The sequence below is a fragment of the Vulpes lagopus genome, chromosome 19 (genome assembly GCF_018345385.1).
Source record: "Vulpes lagopus strain Blue_001 chromosome 19, ASM1834538v1, whole genome shotgun sequence".
NCBI lineage: Eukaryota > Metazoa > Chordata > Mammalia > Carnivora > Canidae > Vulpes > Vulpes lagopus.
This window is the reverse complement of record NC_054842.1, coordinates 30169725-30188679: the sequence shown is the minus strand read 5'-3', so window position 1 is coordinate 30188679 and position 18955 is coordinate 30169725. Positions and strand designations below refer to the sequence as shown.

At 38.4% G+C, this 18955-nt stretch overlaps 1 protein-coding gene across 4 annotated transcripts in view; it reads right to left on the bottom strand.

The window, feature by feature from the left end:
- Positions 1–4480: 4480 nt before the first annotated feature.
- The window catches only part of DNAJC13 (DnaJ heat shock protein family (Hsp40) member C13), a 117170-nt gene continuing 102695 nt past the window's right edge, over positions 4481–18955 (bottom strand). For all 4 annotated transcript variants that reach the window (XM_041734034.1, XM_041734033.1, XM_041734036.1 and 1 more), the window contains 8 exons: positions 18783–18952; positions 18595–18637; positions 18053–18226; positions 16356–16535; positions 15927–16067; positions 13788–13931; positions 11090–11189; positions 4481–5341 (listed from right to left, as the gene is read on the bottom strand). In XM_041734034.1, the coding sequence (XP_041589968.1) occupies positions 5244–5341; positions 11090–11189; positions 13788–13931; positions 15927–16067; positions 16356–16535; positions 18053–18226; positions 18595–18637; positions 18783–18952 (1050 nt within the window). In that variant the 3' untranslated portion in view covers positions 4481–5243. The remainder of the gene's footprint in view (positions 5342–11089; positions 11190–13787; positions 13932–15926; positions 16068–16355; positions 16536–18052; positions 18227–18594; positions 18638–18782; positions 18953–18955) is intronic.

Below are 18955 nucleotides of genomic sequence, written 5' to 3'. Positions count from 1 at the left end.
ATACATTAAGTTCTGTCTCACAAAGTTATGGTTTGTGGCTCCCCCAAATAATTACAACAGTAACACCAAAGACCAGTGATCATAGATACAAAGAAATATAATAATAATGAAAAAGTCTAAAATATTGCAATAATTACCGTAATGTGACATAGAGACACCAAGTGAGCAAATGCTTTTGGAAAAATGGTGTCAAGAGTTGCTTGACAAAGGGTTGCAAAACATTCAATTTGTAAAAAGAAAAAAACCCAAACTGCAGTATCTGTGCAGCACAAAAAAGCAAAGTGCAACAGAAAAATGTATGCCTATAACTACAAAGGACTGAAACACAGCAAATATATTCAAATCTGTATTACTAAAAATTACTGTAATAATGGCCTAGTAAGAAAGCAAACTGGTCTTTTAGGAGAGGATAAAAGTTGACAAGGAAATGAATTAAGCCTTCATCCTGCCTTTCCCATATAAATGTGCCACTGGGTAACAAATAGCAGACAAAGGTTTTTTTTTTTTTTTCTTTTATTGAGGTAAAATTGGTATATTACATTATATTAGTTTCAGTTATTCAACATAATAATTCAGTGTTGTAGAAACTATGAAGAGATTACCAGTTACCACTCATCACTATACAATTGGCATCCTTCATCCATTTTGCCTCTCCCCAAACTCCTTGCCCCTGATAACTACCAATCCATTCTCCTTATTTATGATTTTTTAAAAAGATTTTATTCATTTATTTGAGAGAGACAGATAGTGAGAAAGCACAAGCCAGGGAGGAGGGAGAAACAGGCTCCCTACTGAGCAGGGAACCCAGCACGGGGCTCAATCCCAGGATCCTGAGATAATGACCTGAGCTGAAAGCAGATGCTTAACCCACCGAGCCACCCAGGCACTCCTGTATTTCTGAATTTTGTGTTAGTCCACTTGTTTTTGAGATTCCACATATAAGTGAAACCTTATGGTATTTGTCTTATTTTAACTTAGTGTAATACTCTCAAGGTCCATCCATGTTGTCACAAATGGCAAGATCTCATTCATTTTTATGGCTGAGTAATATTCCATTATATATATTCCACATCTTCTTTATCCATTCATCCACTGATAGACATGTAGGCTGTTTTCATATCTTGGCTATCATAAAAAGCACTGCAAAGAACATAAGGGGTGCATGTATCATAATTAGTGTTTTTGTTTCTTAGATAGATATCCAGAATAGAAAGGATGGATCATATGGTAGTTCTATTTTCAGCCTTTTGAGGAACCTCCATACTGTTTTCTGCAGTGGCTGCACCAGTTTGTATTCCCATCAATGGTGCACAAGGGTTCCCTTTTCTCCACATTCTCTCCAATGTTATTTCTTGCCTTATTGATACAAGCTATTTTAATAGGTTCGTGAGGTGGTGTATCTCATTGTGGTTTTGATTTGGAGTTCTCTGATAATTAGTGATGTTGAACACTTTTTCATGTGCAGTTGGCCACCTATATCTTCTTTGAAAATGTCTATATAGGGCAGCCTGGGTGGCTCAGCAGTTTAGCGCCACCTTCAGGCTGGGGCGTGATCCTGGAGACCAGGGATTGAGTCCCATGTCAGGCTCCCTGCGTGGAGCCTGCTTCTCCCTCTGCCAGTGCCTGTGTCTGTGCCTCTCTCTCTGTCTCTCATAATTAAATAAATAAAAATCTTAAAAAAAAAAAAAAGAAAAAAAAGTCTATATAGATCCTCTGCCCGTTTTTTTTTTTCTCTGCACATTTTTTTAAAAATTTTTATTTATTTATGATAGTCACAGAGAGAGAGAGAGAGAGGCAGAGACACAGGCAGAGGGAGAAGCAGGCTCCATGCACCGGGAGCCCAACGTGGGATTCGATCCCGGGTCTCCAGGATCGCGCCCTGGGCCAAAGGCAGGCGCCAAACCGCTGCGCCACCCAGGGATCCCTCTGCACATTTTTTTAATCAGACTTTTTGCTATTGAATTCTTCACATATTTTGGATATTAACCCTTTATCAGATTTTCTGCCATTCAGTAGGCTGTTTTTTCCTATTACTGATGACTTCCTTTGTTGTTGTGCAGAAACTAGTTTAATGTAGTCCTACTTGTTTAACATTTTTGTTTTCCTGGGGGGGGGGGTGTGGTTTGCAGGAAGTATATCTTATTTTTTAATTTTTATTTATTTATGATAGTCACACAGAGAGAGAGAGAGAGGGGCAGAGACATAGGCAGAGGGAGAAGCAGGCTCCATGCACTGGGAGCCCGATGTGGGATTCGATCCCGGGTCTTCAGGATCACGCCACGGGCCAAAGGCAGGCGCTAAACCGCTGTGCCACCCAGGGATCCCAGGAAGTATATCTTATAAAAGTATTACAGTTACTAAGCGAAACGGCTTCAGAATACTATAACTCCCAACATACGAATGACCTAGTTACACTGAACTTCCATTATTGTTAACATCACATGACCAACAGACATAATGTGCTTCCAAACCAAGAACCCAACACCCCTCTACTCATGCCAAAGGGATGGAACCTGAATCTGATTGAGCTTCTGGATGCAAAGGACAGAAGATTAAGTTGAATTGCACCAGGAGTGTGTGATCAGTAACTTCAAAACTCTGGGAAAACCAAAAAATGGCCTCGGGGTCTTCAACAAAGTTATGGGGGGAAAACGGGATGGAAGGGGTGCCACAAGATTAAAGACTCAAAACATATATTTAAAGAAGAGAAAGTGTAAGACCAAACTCTAGCGTTTAGGGATATACATGTGAGTGATAAAAACTACAAAGAAACACAAGAAGTGTCAGAAAGGTGGTCACTTTTGGAGGGAGAGGCTGTGATTTTGATGGGAGCACCTGAAGGGGCTCCTGGAGAGGTAGGCAAAGTTCTTGACCTAGATGGTAGTTTCAAGGGTGATCTGCCTTATACAGTGACTCAATAAACTAATTTGTTCAGTGAGATTTTCTGTATCTGTTTTGGTTTACAATATAAAATCTTAAAAAACAAAACAAAACAAAACAAAAAAAACCCCAACACCCCTCAGTTTTCCTAGGTACATACATCTGCCAGAGATTGCTGCCATGTTAGGATCATGGCTCAGAACACAGACTTTGGTGTTAGGTCTAGGTAGTTTGGATTTCTTACTCTCTTACTTACTGTGTGACTTTTGCTAAGTTGCGTTGCCTCTCTGAGCCCATTTTCTTCACCTGGAAGATGAAAATTATATTAGTATAAAGCCCATAGGTTTGCTCTGAGGATTAAATGACACTATGTATGTATAAGTCTATATGATGTTTGGCATTCAGGAAATGTTCAATAAAGATCAGCTATTACTTGTATTCAACTATCAATGATCATAGATTAAATAGCCTTTTAAATATCATAAAATAATATTTGTGTTCTTACAGTATTTAAAGGAAATATATTTGCACTCTCCTAAAACACCTACTCCTAAATTAGCTCTTATAATCTCTTTTAGTGAACATATTTTTATGACAAGTATTGTCTGGAAACCAAATTATGGTTATATATTAAAATACTTACATGGGTATATTACTCCATAATCTTTGAAAGATGATGCAAAAGTCTGAGTTAGTCATTTATTGTAGGAGTGTCTCCATTCTATCTCTGCTTACACATCAACTGTGGAATAAACATGGTTTTTGCTTTTGAAGGCAATATGGAATGGAGATTTGGGTATTTCCTCATTCTTTTTTTTAAGATTTTATTTATTCATGAGAGACAGAGAGAGAGAGAAAAACAGAGACACAGGCAGAGGTAGAAGCAGGTTCCATGCAGGAAGTCCGACGTGGGACTCGATCCTGGGTCTCCAGGATCAGGCCCTGGGCTGAAGGCGGCGCTAAACCGCTAAGCCACCCGGGCTGCCTGGTATTTCCTCATTCTTTAAGAAGTGTTCATATTCTTTTTTTTTTTTTTAAAGATTTTATTTATTTATTCATGAGAAACACAGACAGAGGCAGAGACACAGGCAGAGGGAGGAGAAGCAGGCTCCATGAGCCCAATGCGGGACTCAATCCTGTGAATCTGGGATCATGCCCTAAGCCAAAGGCAGACGCCCAACTGCTGAGCCACCCAGGCGTCCCAAGAAGTGTTCATATTCTTTATATGTTTATATTTTCTTGCAGTTCGTGATCATACTAGAATACCTATATGGTGAGATCTGTATTATTTGAAGTAAGCTCACACTCTAAATTTCCCTCCTCTTAAAAATATTGGAATTAATGTGTCTCATACATTAGAGTATTAATAGGCTGGCCTATTCCTGAATTAATTAATGGCAAATAAATAAAATGCTATGTTTCTGGAAATTTAGATGAGGCTGAAATATTAACAAAGGTCATCAGGAATGATCCGATGTGTCAATGTAGCTGTCTGTATGAGGGGCGGTGAATGTGAGGAAAGTCTGTTTATTCCTCCTACTAAATCTGTCTTAGAAACATATGTCTTCCATGGGAAAAATTAAATTAGAACAAATATATCTCATTAACAAAGCAGTCAATTCCCTTTATTTTTAAAATTTTATGTACACATATGAATGATCTGTATAATGTACATTCAATATAGAAAGCTTTATATATTTGATAATGTATAGAACATTTCACAATTACACTAATCTCTTACATAACATCTTGACATCCGTTTTTAAATTTTTTTGCACAAGCTCCTTTTTCATTCAATTTGGTAAAGCCAGTTATACATACCGACGTGTACTGTGAGCTCTCAGAAGGTTAATGATTGAGGAGAGGATACCAGTGAATAGGCGCAAGGACAAAACCTAATAGTGTTTGACGGTGGAGGAGGACAGCCACGTGGACTTGATGCAGGAGAGGAAAACACCCTTTTCCAGGGATAAGTGACCTAGTCCAATTTCTGTAGATTGCAGTTCAACTCCACAGTCACACTAATTCAAAAAAACATTATAAAAACTAGGAAGAGAGTTTTGTCTTTTTGATTCACAGTCTTGTAAACAGATATAAAGGAACAGAATGTGCTTACATACATCAAGAAAAAAACTCTTGTGTACCCACTCAGGTTGATCCACAGAGTGCTTTCTCACAACGTGATACAATTAGAATCACTGACTTGTTTCCTAAATAAAAATATTTTTATAGAAAAAGGAATAACACTGTCATGAAACCAGGAGAAAGGCAGTAAGAGTTTGCTTCAACGTATCAGTTGGAGGAATGTGGACTGGGCACTGGCCTTTCAGCATCTACTGTCTCTTACAAATGTGTCAAGTCTGCTAGCCAAGGTCACCCGCCTCGTGGTCCACGGGAGGCGGCAAGCTAGACATGACTGATGAGGACGTCCCTGCAGTAAGGTAGCCGGCAACTCCAGGTCCTGCAGGAGAAAGGAAAACACATCTTCTAGAGAGCAGAGTCAGGTGAAAACACTGACCTTCATAAAAATGTCACAACCTAGTCAAGTACCTTATCATATCTTAACAAACAGCCACACAGTGCCATCTTCAAGGTGTGTCTTTACTATAGGACAGAGTTAAAAAGCATTTCAAAATTGATGCCGACAGTAATACTGGTGTGGAAACATGGGAAACTGTCCCACCTCAATTCTGGGAATTTAATGTTTCACAAGTCCTGGGCACTAAAGGACAGCTATGACAAATGGGGCAGGGGGAGGTGGGCAGGAAAGAAGGGGAACAAGTAGAGGAAAGAAACTATATTCAGCCCACCCAAAGTCATACTTGATGAAGGCCCAAGAAAAACACTTTATCAACATTCAAGGTAATCAACTATCATTTGGTGCAAAGAAATGCTATTATAACAAGTAACACCAAATGAACAAGGGCTGCTACACCAACGTCTCTAAAAAAGGAAGGCTCTGGACATCTATCATAGGTCAAAACAAGAATGCTGTGGGAAACAGTATCAATATTTTCTTTGTCTTCCTTGATTCTAACAGTCTCTATTGCATGGAAATGCTACCTATGCCAGCATTTATCAAGATGTGTCCTATAAGCATTACATATAATGTCTTTAGCCCTCCAGTTTATCTTAAACGTTGCAGAGACAGTTACATCCCAGAAACACTGCACAAACTGTACAGAGTACTTGCGAGAGACACTGTAGCATAATACCACAAACTGAGTGATATTTTTAGCTGAAAATGTAGGAAATAAGCAAACAGCTAAGGAACATCAAAGGGTTAGAACTAGAAAGGCAGTGGAAGCGGCATGCATTTAGCAAAATGGTTCTCTACCTGCTTCAGAGAGCTACACAGAAGTTAGCAAGCTGCCTGGCAGAGCGGATCTAAAGCCCGCTCCTGAGGTGAAGGGGGCTGCTGCCAGTTAGAAGGGAAGGAGAGACACCTGAGGGAAAAAAGAAATATAAGCAGCAAGGGAAGTTATAAGAAGTGCAAACAGCAGAGCAGTTTGATGAAGGCTAAGGTGTAACAGGGACTAATGCAGGGAAAAAGGGGCACAATTCAGATTCATCTTGTTCACCTTATAAGCACTTTTATCGAGGATGTGAAATGGCTTGCATCACTGAGCAAACACTGCATCTAGTATGTAATTATACAGCCAGAGACAATTCAAACTGCAAGAGTTGTAACATGCCAGAGTGCCTGGGCCCTCAGAACCCTGAATTTGAAAAACATGGAAAAGGGATCTTCCCTTTTTTAAGGCACTATATGGCCTGCATCTATCAGCTCCTGCCTTCTGCCAGTCAGGGTGCCAGGCCTTACACACAGCTGAGGAGAAGGCCACTGGGTCCACCTACCCCCTCTAACAAGGCAGTTCGGAGCCACAGCACCACTGTTAACATCACTTCCCACCAACCTACCACTCTCTGAACCTTAGGCAGCAGCAAGATTACCACAGAACTATTAAGTAGGTCTCATCAAAGATATAAGCCTTAAGAATAAATCCTCAAACATTCTGGGGATCAGTAAAGTTCCCAAGCACTTCCAATTGTGGACTCAACTTGATTCACATCAAATGAATAGATGATGAAACCAAATCATGAATGCTACACAGAAAATAAGGCTACTGTTCTTAAATTGTGTGCTGGGGGACCCTGGGACAAACTCACAGGGGTGCTGCTACATATTTTAAATTAGGGAGAAACACAGCAACATCTATTGGACACCACAGAACCACTTTCAAGTTGGTTGGACTTAGTACACTAACTGTTAGGTTATTTCTTTTTTTTTTTTTTTTTTTGTTAGGTTATTTCTTTTGGCCCAAGGGTAGATGAAAAAATCACGCAAGTATTAAAGGCACTGTGAACTGAGAATGTTTGGGAACTTCTTGGCTAAAATTAAATTGTGAGATGATGGGCCCAGAAGGATTATCCACAAGAGACCAAAGTCTAGCCCCACCATTGGCTTTAGGAAAGACAAACCAATTTCTGTAACTAAAGTCTGAAATGCTCTTTCCCTCACACCTCTGACTTCTCCTTTAGACACTGTCTGCTTTCTAGGGGCCAGAAGGTACAGTCTAGTCATCAGGATGGGCCAGGGCAGTTGTGTTCTCTAGAGAAAGGCAGGAGGAGAGGAGGGGCTGCCAGAAACAGGGCATGTGGCAACACTGCACAAGGCTGTCAGACTTAAGAATGAGAGAAGATGGAAAATTAACAAGGAATCCCACAAAATGGAACTGGCTGCAATGATGGGAGTAGTGGAAAGAGCATGGATTTTGGTAAAAATGAACATGGGATTCTCAGCAGGGAAAACAAAAAGAAGGAAGCTCTGCCTTAGCAGTCAGTGACCCACAATAAACTGTCAACCTTAGGGAATCATCCTAACATTGCTCACATTGTGTAGTCTTGGGACAGGTGTAAGAAGAAAAACACAAAGTAAAAAAAAAAAAAAAAAAAAAAAAAATCAACCCAAGTCTATAAAGACAGACTGGTCTGAGGAGAGACCCAAGATTTGCACCCACTTTTCCTTTAATGACCTTAGGAAGCCAACTTAACTATTCCACATGCCTCTAATTAAATATAATATAAATATATACAGGTGTGTGTGTATATAAAGTTCTTCATCTCCAATTCCAATTAAATATAATATAAATATATGTGTGTATATGTTTGTGTGTATGTATACAAAGTACTTCATCTTCGTTTCCAACTCCTAAAAGCATGTTTACTTTGGTCTTCTTCTCTTCCTTTCCCTGTTGTTCCTTCTTTCTCTACCCTAGTTTTCTAAGTGAGGTAATTTGAGGATTTTCATTGCTAAAATTATTTTTACAGGGCCTTAAGCTTGTCAGTACCCAGTTCTTCTAGAACCTAGTAAGTAGCTAAGTAACTGAGGGCCTGGTTCAATGAGCAACCACAGCTTTTCTGCATCATGGGGTAAAACCACAGTGAAGCACTTTTAGATTAAGTGTTTATCATAAAAGAAAACAAGTATGCCAGGCTAGAGAGCCTATGGAACCAGGCAGTCTTATCTCAATTTATCAACAATGAGTAATCCTGCCTAGGACATTTTATTTATAACCCTAATCCCCAGCATGTGATTGAATGGTATCTGCTTGGCAGCCAGAAAATCATAAATGTATTTTTGATTATTCTTATCCTACCTTTTTTTTTTAATTCTTATCCTACTTTGAAATCATAATTAACTTTCCTCTTTTCCCATCTCCTACACAAAATCCACTTACTTGCCAAACCCATCCATAGGTATTTTAGAAAAAAGAGTTAGTGAAATGTGTTCTTGCAGCACCTTACTTCATTTGCATACTGATTAGAGAGGGGTTGGGCACGATGAGAATCCTCTCAAGATTGAGGGTCCGGTGGGGTTAATTCTAATCAATTAAAGTTCCAACTCAACATACCATTGTATACATTCCACAGAGTCACACACAAAATTTTACCATTAGAAGAACTTGCCCCTTCTATCAAACACATGACAAACAATACAAAGCATCAACGGAAAAGCTCAAACACAGGAAGGAAACATTTGGCAATCTAAATATTGAGTAGACAACAATTCAACTGGTAGTGCTCTCTTTAAACAGTTCTTTCAAAAAAGACTAGAACCAACGGTAAAAGTTTTCTGAACCAACATCTCAACAAAAGAACATCTCAGACTGATGATGTACTAAGAACTGGACAATTCCAGAGCCAACACAACTCAAGGCTAGTGCAGACTGTCCCGTGTAGACATGTCTGCAGGCTTCAGGAGGGCCTTCGGAATGCACACAGTAACACCAATCCATTTCCAAGTTGGGATTTATACCACTGCCCCCTTGACTGGCTTTGTACAAAACCTGCTGCCCCTTAAGTGGGACCAGAGGAGGATGTGAAGAAATTTGTAACCCCAGTTTTTCTTCTTCCTCTATAACTCATCATAACTGCTCTTCACACCTTACTCAAAAGCCATCCCAAGGATCCAAGTAGAAGGAAAGGCACAGACAGGAAACTTTTCAATCCCTGTGCTTTCTTTTATAGGTATTAGCAAATTTGGACGGAGTGAGGATCAAAAGCAAGGAAATCTAGGCTCCTGAAGATAAATCCGTTTTTTCTGTATTCTAATCACAAACCTTTTGGTCCATTATCCTGTTAGTAAGTCAAGGACCAGCTCAAGTCTTGACTCTAAATCAAGTCAATGAATGCTAAGCACAATAGAGAGCACAGTAAATTTGAAGAGGTCTCCCCATAGAGAAGTTTATAATCTATATCCTATTATTATTCAGGGCCAAACTCTAAATAAGGAGGTTTTTTTTTTTTCAGCTGGAAAAAATTCAGACAGATTTTCCAGTCCAACATCTTAGATACAAAGTAATGATAGTAATACCACAAAAAAGGTGGTATTATTACATAAACTTTTGGAAAAAGAGTCTAAAGAGAGTTTTTAGTGTGCCTGTTATAGAATACACTCTTAGAGGCTATAACTTTACTTCACATTTGCAAGAGAGATAGGAGATAAGCAAAGACCACTTTCTAGGTATTTCTCTCCACAGAAATCACAGGACAGGGCATAGAGAAGTTAGAAGGGAGACCTAGGACACTGCTCTTCAAGTACACCCAGGACTAGCAGTCAAAGCACTGTGTGTTTATAAACATTAGGATTCATATTTAAGTGGTCATAGTGAAGAAAGAAGCAGTAGTATCACAACTGAGACTAAAATGAAAACCAAGAAAAATCTTTTCTAAAGTTGCCATTTCTGAATACTCAAGATTCAGTCTTCATGATTTATAAACTTCTATGCTACCAATCAAGATTATTGAAACAATTACCGTGGCATGCAAACCACTGGTTACTATTTTTTTTTTTTCCTCTCAATTTACTCACACCATCTCTAGTTAGAGGAGGATGCAGAGCTTATTTTTTAAAATATATACACTACAAACAGATGGCAAAATTGCCTATTATTCTTAAGGTTATTTTCAAACTGAAAACTTTTATACCAGAGACTATATTTCATCTTCAGATATAGCAATAAAAGGATAATGACTTTGTTTTTAAACAGAAGCTAATATGGAAAAAAATTCCAAAATTATTATGCAATTATAGTGTGTCAAATGGACAAATGTCCTGAGCTTCAAAAATGTATCATCCTTTGATCCTTAAGTAGTAAAATATCCTTTCCTTTATGGTATCCACATATTTGGAGTGGGAATATGGAATATTCTCATATTCCCATGAGAGGCCAAACTGAAAATATTTTGTAAAACAACAGATTAATCACTGGAAACTTAGAAGAAAACCATTTCACATATAAAGGTACATATTTGGAGTTTCAATCTGTTATTCTGATAGAAATGGAATGATGCTATCATGTTTCTGATATTGATACTTCCAAGTAGATACCTATTTTTTTTTTACACATTTAAGAGAAACATTTTAATACAGTCATGCTCCAAGTGTAACCTATGACACCATTAATTAATTGGGTCAAAACTGAGCAAAGTGCACATTTTAGTCAATACACATTCAACACAAGAGCAGTTGACATCTGTCCAGGGCAAACCCCAGAGGTCCACTGCATGCCATAGCACCTCCACAACAGGTGGCTAGTAGCCTAGGAAGAAACTTTAAATGCTACATTCAGTTTAGTCAGAAAACAAGGAAGGTTCAAGTGGCTTTTGCCCTATGCCTTAGAGTAACCAATTAAGTGTGGCTTACCTGTGAGGTATCCTGCTGTTTGTGACTCAGAAATAAACAAATCATGTTTCTGATCTTTGAAGGCACTCCAGACTGAAGAACGAGACAAGATTTCATTCACCTAGGGAAGTAAAGCAAAGTCTTTGAGCATAAATGAATTAATAAGGATTGGGTGGTAGAAGACAGAAGTAAAGAGATAAAGCAGACTTCCAGGATAAAATGAGAAAGGTCAGCTGAGAAAAGACTCAAAGATGGAGCAAGACCTAGTAGTCATCAAATACTCTATATCAGGCACTGGGAGAGGCACATATCATTAAACCAGACCCAAAGAAGTCCCTGATAAGTCAATCTTCCCTTTAGAGTTAGAAGCTATAATTTACTGGCTTGTTTGTAATCTGGGCAAGAAGATTTTCTTGTGATATTAACAACTGGCTGAGAATGTAGCATGAGTTCATTAAGTATTCCCGAGTAAGGGCCCTGGGGAGAAGATGCTACAAAACTTCAAGTCTTTCAAATTATCAGTTGTGACCTGTTAAAAGTTTATGAAATCGATTTAGAAGGTTGTGATCAGTATGTCTGAGAAAATACCAGAAAGTACCAGAGTATCACAGGCAAAATGGCTAAATGCTGATCTGTGATGTACATACATAAGTATAAAATATGTGTGTAGAGTATAATGGACTAAGATGAAGGACATATTTCTGTGTGGTACAGAGAAAATGTTTAGGAAATCCCAACTCCAAGTTGCATATCAACACTCAGATCAAGTATTTACTGGGTACCTCATATGTGGAGAAATGATGGACACAAAGATGAGAAAGGCAGCCTCTGTCTCTGACACGCTTATGTCTAGTCTAGTGGGGGAGACAGACAGTGCCAGATAATTCAGTGGCAGGAAACAGAATAGAGATACACACAGGGCTATGTGAGTCTAAGAGACTCCCTGTCCCAGCCTTGGAAGCACCACAAGAAGGAGGTGGTGGAGGAGCTGCTATTTTGAAAACTATTACACTTGTTTCTTCCCCCTTGAGATTGGAAGATGGGTGTCAGTGTTATTTGGCTAATTTCATCAACAGAAATCCTCAGGCAGGTCAAGGGTAAGACAACTGCCTACACATGGTACTAAGGAGTACCTCTGCGTGGCAAGTTCAAAACACCCACAGAAAAAAACCCCAAATACTTCTAAACATACAGCTAATGACTGCAGCAAGATATGTTGTCTCTCTCACTAAAAGACAATTTAAACCTATGAAAGAACATTAATTAGTAGGCAGTAACAATTCAAATGTCTATCGCTAGATGAATGGATAAACAAATTGTGGCATATACATAAGGAATATTTCAGCATAAAAAGGAATGAAGCATTGACAGATGCTGTAACACGAACCTTGAAAACATGCTAAGAAAAAAGAGAAAGAAAGGAAAGGAAAGGGAAGGGAAAGGAGAAAGAAAGGAGAAAGGAAGGAAGGAAGGAAGGAAGGAAGGAAGGAAGGAAAGAAGGAAGGAAGGAAGGAAGAAAAAGGAAGGAAGGAAAGAAGAAAAAGGAAGGAAGGAAGAAAAAGGAAGAAAAAGGAAGAAAAAGGAAGAAAAAGGAAGAAAGGAAGAAAAGGGAAGAAAGGAAGAAAAGGGAAGGAAGGAAGAAAAAGGAAGAAAAAGGAAGGGATCCCTGGGTGGCGCAGCGGTTTGGCGCCTGCCTTTGGCCCAGGGCGCGATCCTGGAGACCCGGGATCGAATCCCATATCAGGCTCCCGGTGCATGGAGCCTGCTTCTCCCTCCGCCTGTGTCTCTGCCTCTCTCTCTCTCTGTGACTATCATAAATAAATAAAAATTAAAAAAAAAAAAAAAAAGGAAGAAAAAGGAAGAAAAAGGAAGAAAGGAAGAAAGAAAGAAAGAAAACATGCTAAGTGACAGAAGCCAGACAGAAAAGGTCATATATTGTATGGTTCCATTTTACATGAAATAACCAAAATAGGTGAATTCATAGAATACAAAGTCATGGTGGCCAGAGGCTGAGGGTAGGGGGAGAAATGAGGGGGTGGAGGGAAAAATGACGAGGAACTGCTTAATGGGTATAGAGGTTCCTTTTGGGGTGACAAAAATGTTTTGGACTAGGTAAGAAGTAGTGGCACAACACTGTTAATATGCTAAACACAAATTAATTGTTCATTTTAAAAACATTAATCTAAAAAATAATCATTAATCTTATGTTGTATAAATTTCACCTTAATTAAAAAAAAAAACAACAGAGCAAGAGAACATTAGTAGATAATGCTGGATGATAAAAGTGAATGAGGAACCCATCAGAAACAATAATAAGAATAAAACCAAAGAGGAGAATTAAATTACTGGGCCAGCTGGAAATCAGCGTAAGCATGCAGCTAACATACATTGTAAGTGTCAGCAAAAAGGATAAAGCTTTTTCAGAAATGGCATTATGGACTGTTAATGAATGTGGTTATCACTACACAGCAATAAATCCTAGAACTAACCATTAGCCTTTCACTAGCATTAAACGCTAATATTCTTCTATAATGAAGAATTTCAGCATTTTTCATCCTGAAATGTACAACATGCTATCAGTATTCAAAAAAAAGAATCTCCCTGAGTGACTATCTGAGCATCTAAGGTGAGGCACACAGATCATCCATAGCCAAGACCCTTGGCTCGGATAATACCCTCCTGTAACCAGTAAGTTGAAGTCATTCCTGTGCAGACTCACCTGTTCTCCATGCTGCAGGCTTCGAGTCATGGCCTTGAGAGCTTTAACAATCTGAGCTTTAGTGGCTGCTGGGCTGTCAAGATTTTCAAGGCCAATGCCTTCGAGTAATTTTAAGAGGTATGGGACCAAATCTACTTTGAGGGCCTAGAAGAGAGTTTTAAGCATATATAAAATGCTGAAAAAAATTCACTGAAGAAACACTTTCACCCGCAGAACCATACCTGGAAAAAGACAACCTCTTTTCTTTCATTTTAATGCAGATAAAGATTTCTTTTATAGATCTAATGATAATGACACTCTTAGTTAATGAAATTTTATTCCATGCCCTCAACTGTTCTAAATGCTATAGACTAATTATTTAATCTTCACAACATGTAATGACAGAGGCACTATTATTACTTTTCGAAGAATCAATGCACAAACGGTATAAATCTGACAGTCAGAGGCAGTGATGGAATCTATATCTAGACCCAAAAAGTGCAGAACATGACCTTTCAGCCACTCTACTGGGTTGTTTCCTCTAATGACACTGTACTAATGGGCACAAAATTTGATGTATTTTAATATTTTTTTCCATTTTCTTAAAACATCAACCTTTGCATTCCCATGCATTTCATATCAGCCTAATAAAAGCTAGATAATAGTCAAGTATCACACAATTTTCACTACCCACTCTAAAGCTCAATGGGGAGGTGGAAGTAACTAACATTTAGTGAGTGTACGTACCTCCCTTTATAGATACCATTCTCCTAACAACCTTGTGAGGAATCAGAACTATTTCACAGGTAAGGAATCCGAATGTTGTAAATTTATGTGTTATACCTGGCATCACAGAGCCATCAAGTGGTAGTACTAGCTCAGGTTTTTTCCAATACAACAACCCTCTCCGAGTCAATTGCAAGTTTGAATTTCAGAGCATCCAGTTACCTCTTTGAGAGGTACCCAGTACTTCTAATCTGCCTAAATGAAGGGCAAGGGTGGACAGGGATAGGAGATGGGGCTGGGAGAACTGGAAGACCAGATATAAAGATGCAGGGCCTTATACTGAGGCTGTCAGCTGTCACTTTGTCATCTGGCAGTAATGGGAAACCAATGAAGGGTTATGAGGATGACCAGTGACCCAGTTATATTTAAGAGCTATATTTTAGAAAGATCACTTTTGCAATGGTTTTTGTTCCTTTGGTGTCTGTCTACCCTACACTGGTATCCACCAGGTCCTATTACATTAGGTGGGTGGGTAGTCTCTTTGAAAAAGACCATATAAATCTTGGTATGTTTCCTAAAACATAACTTAAGAAATGAAGGCATCAATAAACAGAGTGAGTCTTTCCAAAGAGGATGAAGCAAATTTTACAAAGCAAGCTAAGAATAAATGCTTAGCAGAAAACCAAAATTTAAACATCATAAAAGTACCCTGAAGTGTTTTTTTTTTTTTGAACTTTTTTTTTTTTTTTTTAAGGGAAAGCACAGGAGCAAGTGGAAGGGCAAAAGGCAGATGGGGGATAGACGGTGGGGAGAGGGAGAGGGAGAGAGAGAGAGAGAGAGAGAGAAAGAGAAACTTCAAGCAGGCTCCACACCCAGCACAGAGCCTGACATGGGGCTCAGTTCACCATCCTGAGATCATGACATGAGCCAAAATCATGAGTTGGGACATTTAACTGACAGAGCCACTGAGGCGCCCTGAAGTTGGTAAGATTTTTGACAGCTGGCCAACCTTTTTCAGTGTGTGTATATGAATATATTACATATGTGTGTGTATATATATGTATGTGCCTGTATGCGTGTATGTATAAAATATAAAATCATGCATGCACAAACCCCCAAGTTATCTCCATACCAAACCTAAGTCAGAAAAACCAAATCAGTGTTAAATGAGATAAATAATGAAAATCTATTTGCTTGATATGTTTGTTTTCCTAAAATAGTACTGAATCTAATTTTTTTTACAAGATTTTATTTATGAGAAACAGAGAGAGAGAATGGGAGAGACACAGGCAGAGGGAGAGGCAGGCTCCATGCAGGGAGCCCGAAGTGGGACTTGATCCCGGGTCTCCAGGATCATATTCTCAGCTGAAGGTGGTGCTAAACTGCTGGGCCACCTAGGCTGCCCAATAGTACTGAATCTAGAAAGTCACTTACTTGTGCCACTAATTCACTCTGCTCCTTCTGAAACATTCGATTAATTGCTTCACAGGCTAGACCAACAGTATCTGGCCGCTTTTTCATTCCATTCATCAATGGGCCAATGGTATCTAAGGATGCCATGGCTCGAACACACAGCTAAGTGTCCAAAAAAAAGAAGTTTATTTGTAGAACAGTAGTTCATATAGAACAGTAAATATAATAATACATGAAAAATCTACATTTGGCTCAAGCTTAACAGTAAACTCAAAATCAGTCTATTAATTATATCATTTGAACTACTGTAAGAGTTGTCACAATCCTGCTGGTTCACAGGCAGAAAGGCACATGGTAGGAAGAGGATTTATACTGTAATGTGCATTAATCAGAGAGAGAGAGCATTAATAAATTCCAGAATTATAAGCTACTAAATGGATTTATCAGTACCTCATTTTCAGACAGGGCATGGATAACGCGGATGGCACTCTTAGGAATGGCATTGTTTCTATGATTCATTGCCTGGATCACTTTGGGGAGGTGGCCCAATGGTGGAACTTGGTCAGCCAGCTGAGGCTGTGCATTAAAGAGACATACTGTGGCCATTGTCAAAGTTTCCAGAGTTTCTCCCTGGAGGGTGTAAACAAACAAACAAACTATAAGATACTGACCATCAGTCCTAAATATCTGTGTAAATTATCTGACATTCTAACCTAGAGATCTGTAAATTCTAAGAGTTGATTTTTGAAAACCGAGTCACAAATCCTAAGAAAACAACAAACTTCCCATCTTGAAAAAATGAATTCAAAGGACTTTAAGAATGTCGTATTCTAATCTAAGCAGCTTCTCACTGGGCCAGGTCATATCGCTGTTGCAAGTTTAAGAGATCATCTCCCAAAAGATGTATTTTTTTTTTCCAAAAGATATTACTACAAAGTTTTATTCAATGTTATAGAAATATTAGTATCAGGGAACATCACTAGTTTGGGAGAATGCAGAATTCATGAAATGTGTTTCCCAGTTCTATTAAAAATTCTACTTAACAGATCTGGCTGCCATAATGCGCCTTCTGTTGTCGATCGCAAAAGACCTGTAACTTATACCACTATATCCAGACATATATAACCACAGCATCTTAAGCAAACATGGAAATTGGAATAAGCCCGCAAAGAAAGGTGATAAGAGGAAAATACTGTTTCTTTCCCAAAGTTTCTGCTTTTTGAGGATTTCTTTTTCTTTTTTTTTTTTTTTTTAAGGAAACTATATGTGTAGTAAAAGTCCTAGTAAAGAGAAAACAGGACTATGGAAAGTGACATACGCAAATATTTGGTAAACCATTTTTTTTTAAGTTGTGCTAAACTAATGATAGTAACTAGTAATTTCTAAGTACTTGACATGTGCCAGACATTATGCTAACTATTCTCTATATATTAAAACCTCAGTCTTAGGGACAGGTGCTATGATCCTTCTATAAATGAGGCAGAGCTGCAACCAGTGGAGCTGGTACTGGGGTCCACGACCATTTAATAACATAGCCTGGGCTCTCTATCACTTTGTTCCATGGCCAGCTTAATAAAACAATAGTCATATCTCTCAATTATTTTTAATCTAAAGGTTTAAATAACAAAAATTTATACACTACTGGGATTTCTGACTCACCGAATGAAGACCAAGGCTACTTTCTCACTTCTATTTCCCTAGTAGCCTTTGGCTTTGAACACAGGTAGTAGGTTCACTCATATAGTTACTACTCTCCTGTCAACTTCTTTAATAAGGGCCAAGCTGGTCATATATGCAAAGCTGGAGAAGAACATGCCCTAGAGGACATACTTCCAGGGAGCACTGAACATTTAGGTTTCTCCTTAAAATTATAGTCACTGGAAATGGAGTGCCAGAAACCTTTTTTTAGAGCCTCTACATTTGTTAGAAATAGTATTCTGTCAACAGACATCTCTAACAAATTTCACTTTTGAAAATGCCCCCCGCACCCCCCAAAGATGAATGGGCATATGTGAATTTAAATGTGGCTGTTACTTAGAAGAGGTAACCAATTCTTAATGCATGGTCAATGCATTTGATTTTAACAGAAACACCATCAGTCTATTTAGCAAACTATTTGAAATGTTTTGCTGCTGGCTGAAGCTTACATGTGGATTGTTCTTCTCCAGGAGTTCAGTTAATTTTTCTAATAGTGCAATAAGAAATTCTCTGGGCTTTCTTAGAACCCATGCTGGTTGTGCAATAAAGATTCTCAAGAAAACTCCTCCAACAGCAAGTTCACCCTCTGCTTCTCCAAACACCACAGCAAAATCTTCAGGCAACTTAAAAGAAAGAATCATAGTCAAGTCACTTAATCATTAGTCCTACATGACACATAAAAATGCAAAGCCCATTAAATGGCCATTAATATAATCAAATTATAATTACTATAAGTTTATTTCCCTTAATAAAAGTCAAAAAAGGTGCTTTGATTAGCTACTTACTTAAAAAGTGAATATTCCTATTTTTAAATTTAAAACCTTGTTTTCTGGGGGAATACTTAAGTGTCATTTTTTTTTTTTTTACTTAAGTATCTTAATAACAAGATATTTAATAGTCATTAAACTAACTCAGTAGGAATTAAAAAACAAGTCAACAAAAAATACAGTAAAATGTAAAATTCCTTCCTCTGAATAAAAGCATATTTTACCTTCCAATTTACATCAGGGTTGTCGCGCTGATTTTTAAAGTGCCTTAGGGGGAAAAAAAAGGAGGGGGTAATATCAAACTTCAGTCACAAAATACACTTTCATTAACCTTTAGAATAAACATTAGAGAGGTGATGGACGATGCGGGAAACATCTATCCTTCTTGGCAATTTACGAAGGCTGTACTTACTCTAGCATCATTTCTCTAACTGTTGTAGACACTTTATCTCTGGAACTATCATTCCAAATCAACTCAGGATTTTCATGAGTTCCTTCAAAAATATGTACAGCAGCTTCAGGGTTGTCTCTCATAGCATCCATGAAAACGCTTGGTAGAAATTTCATTAATGTAATGCGGACCTA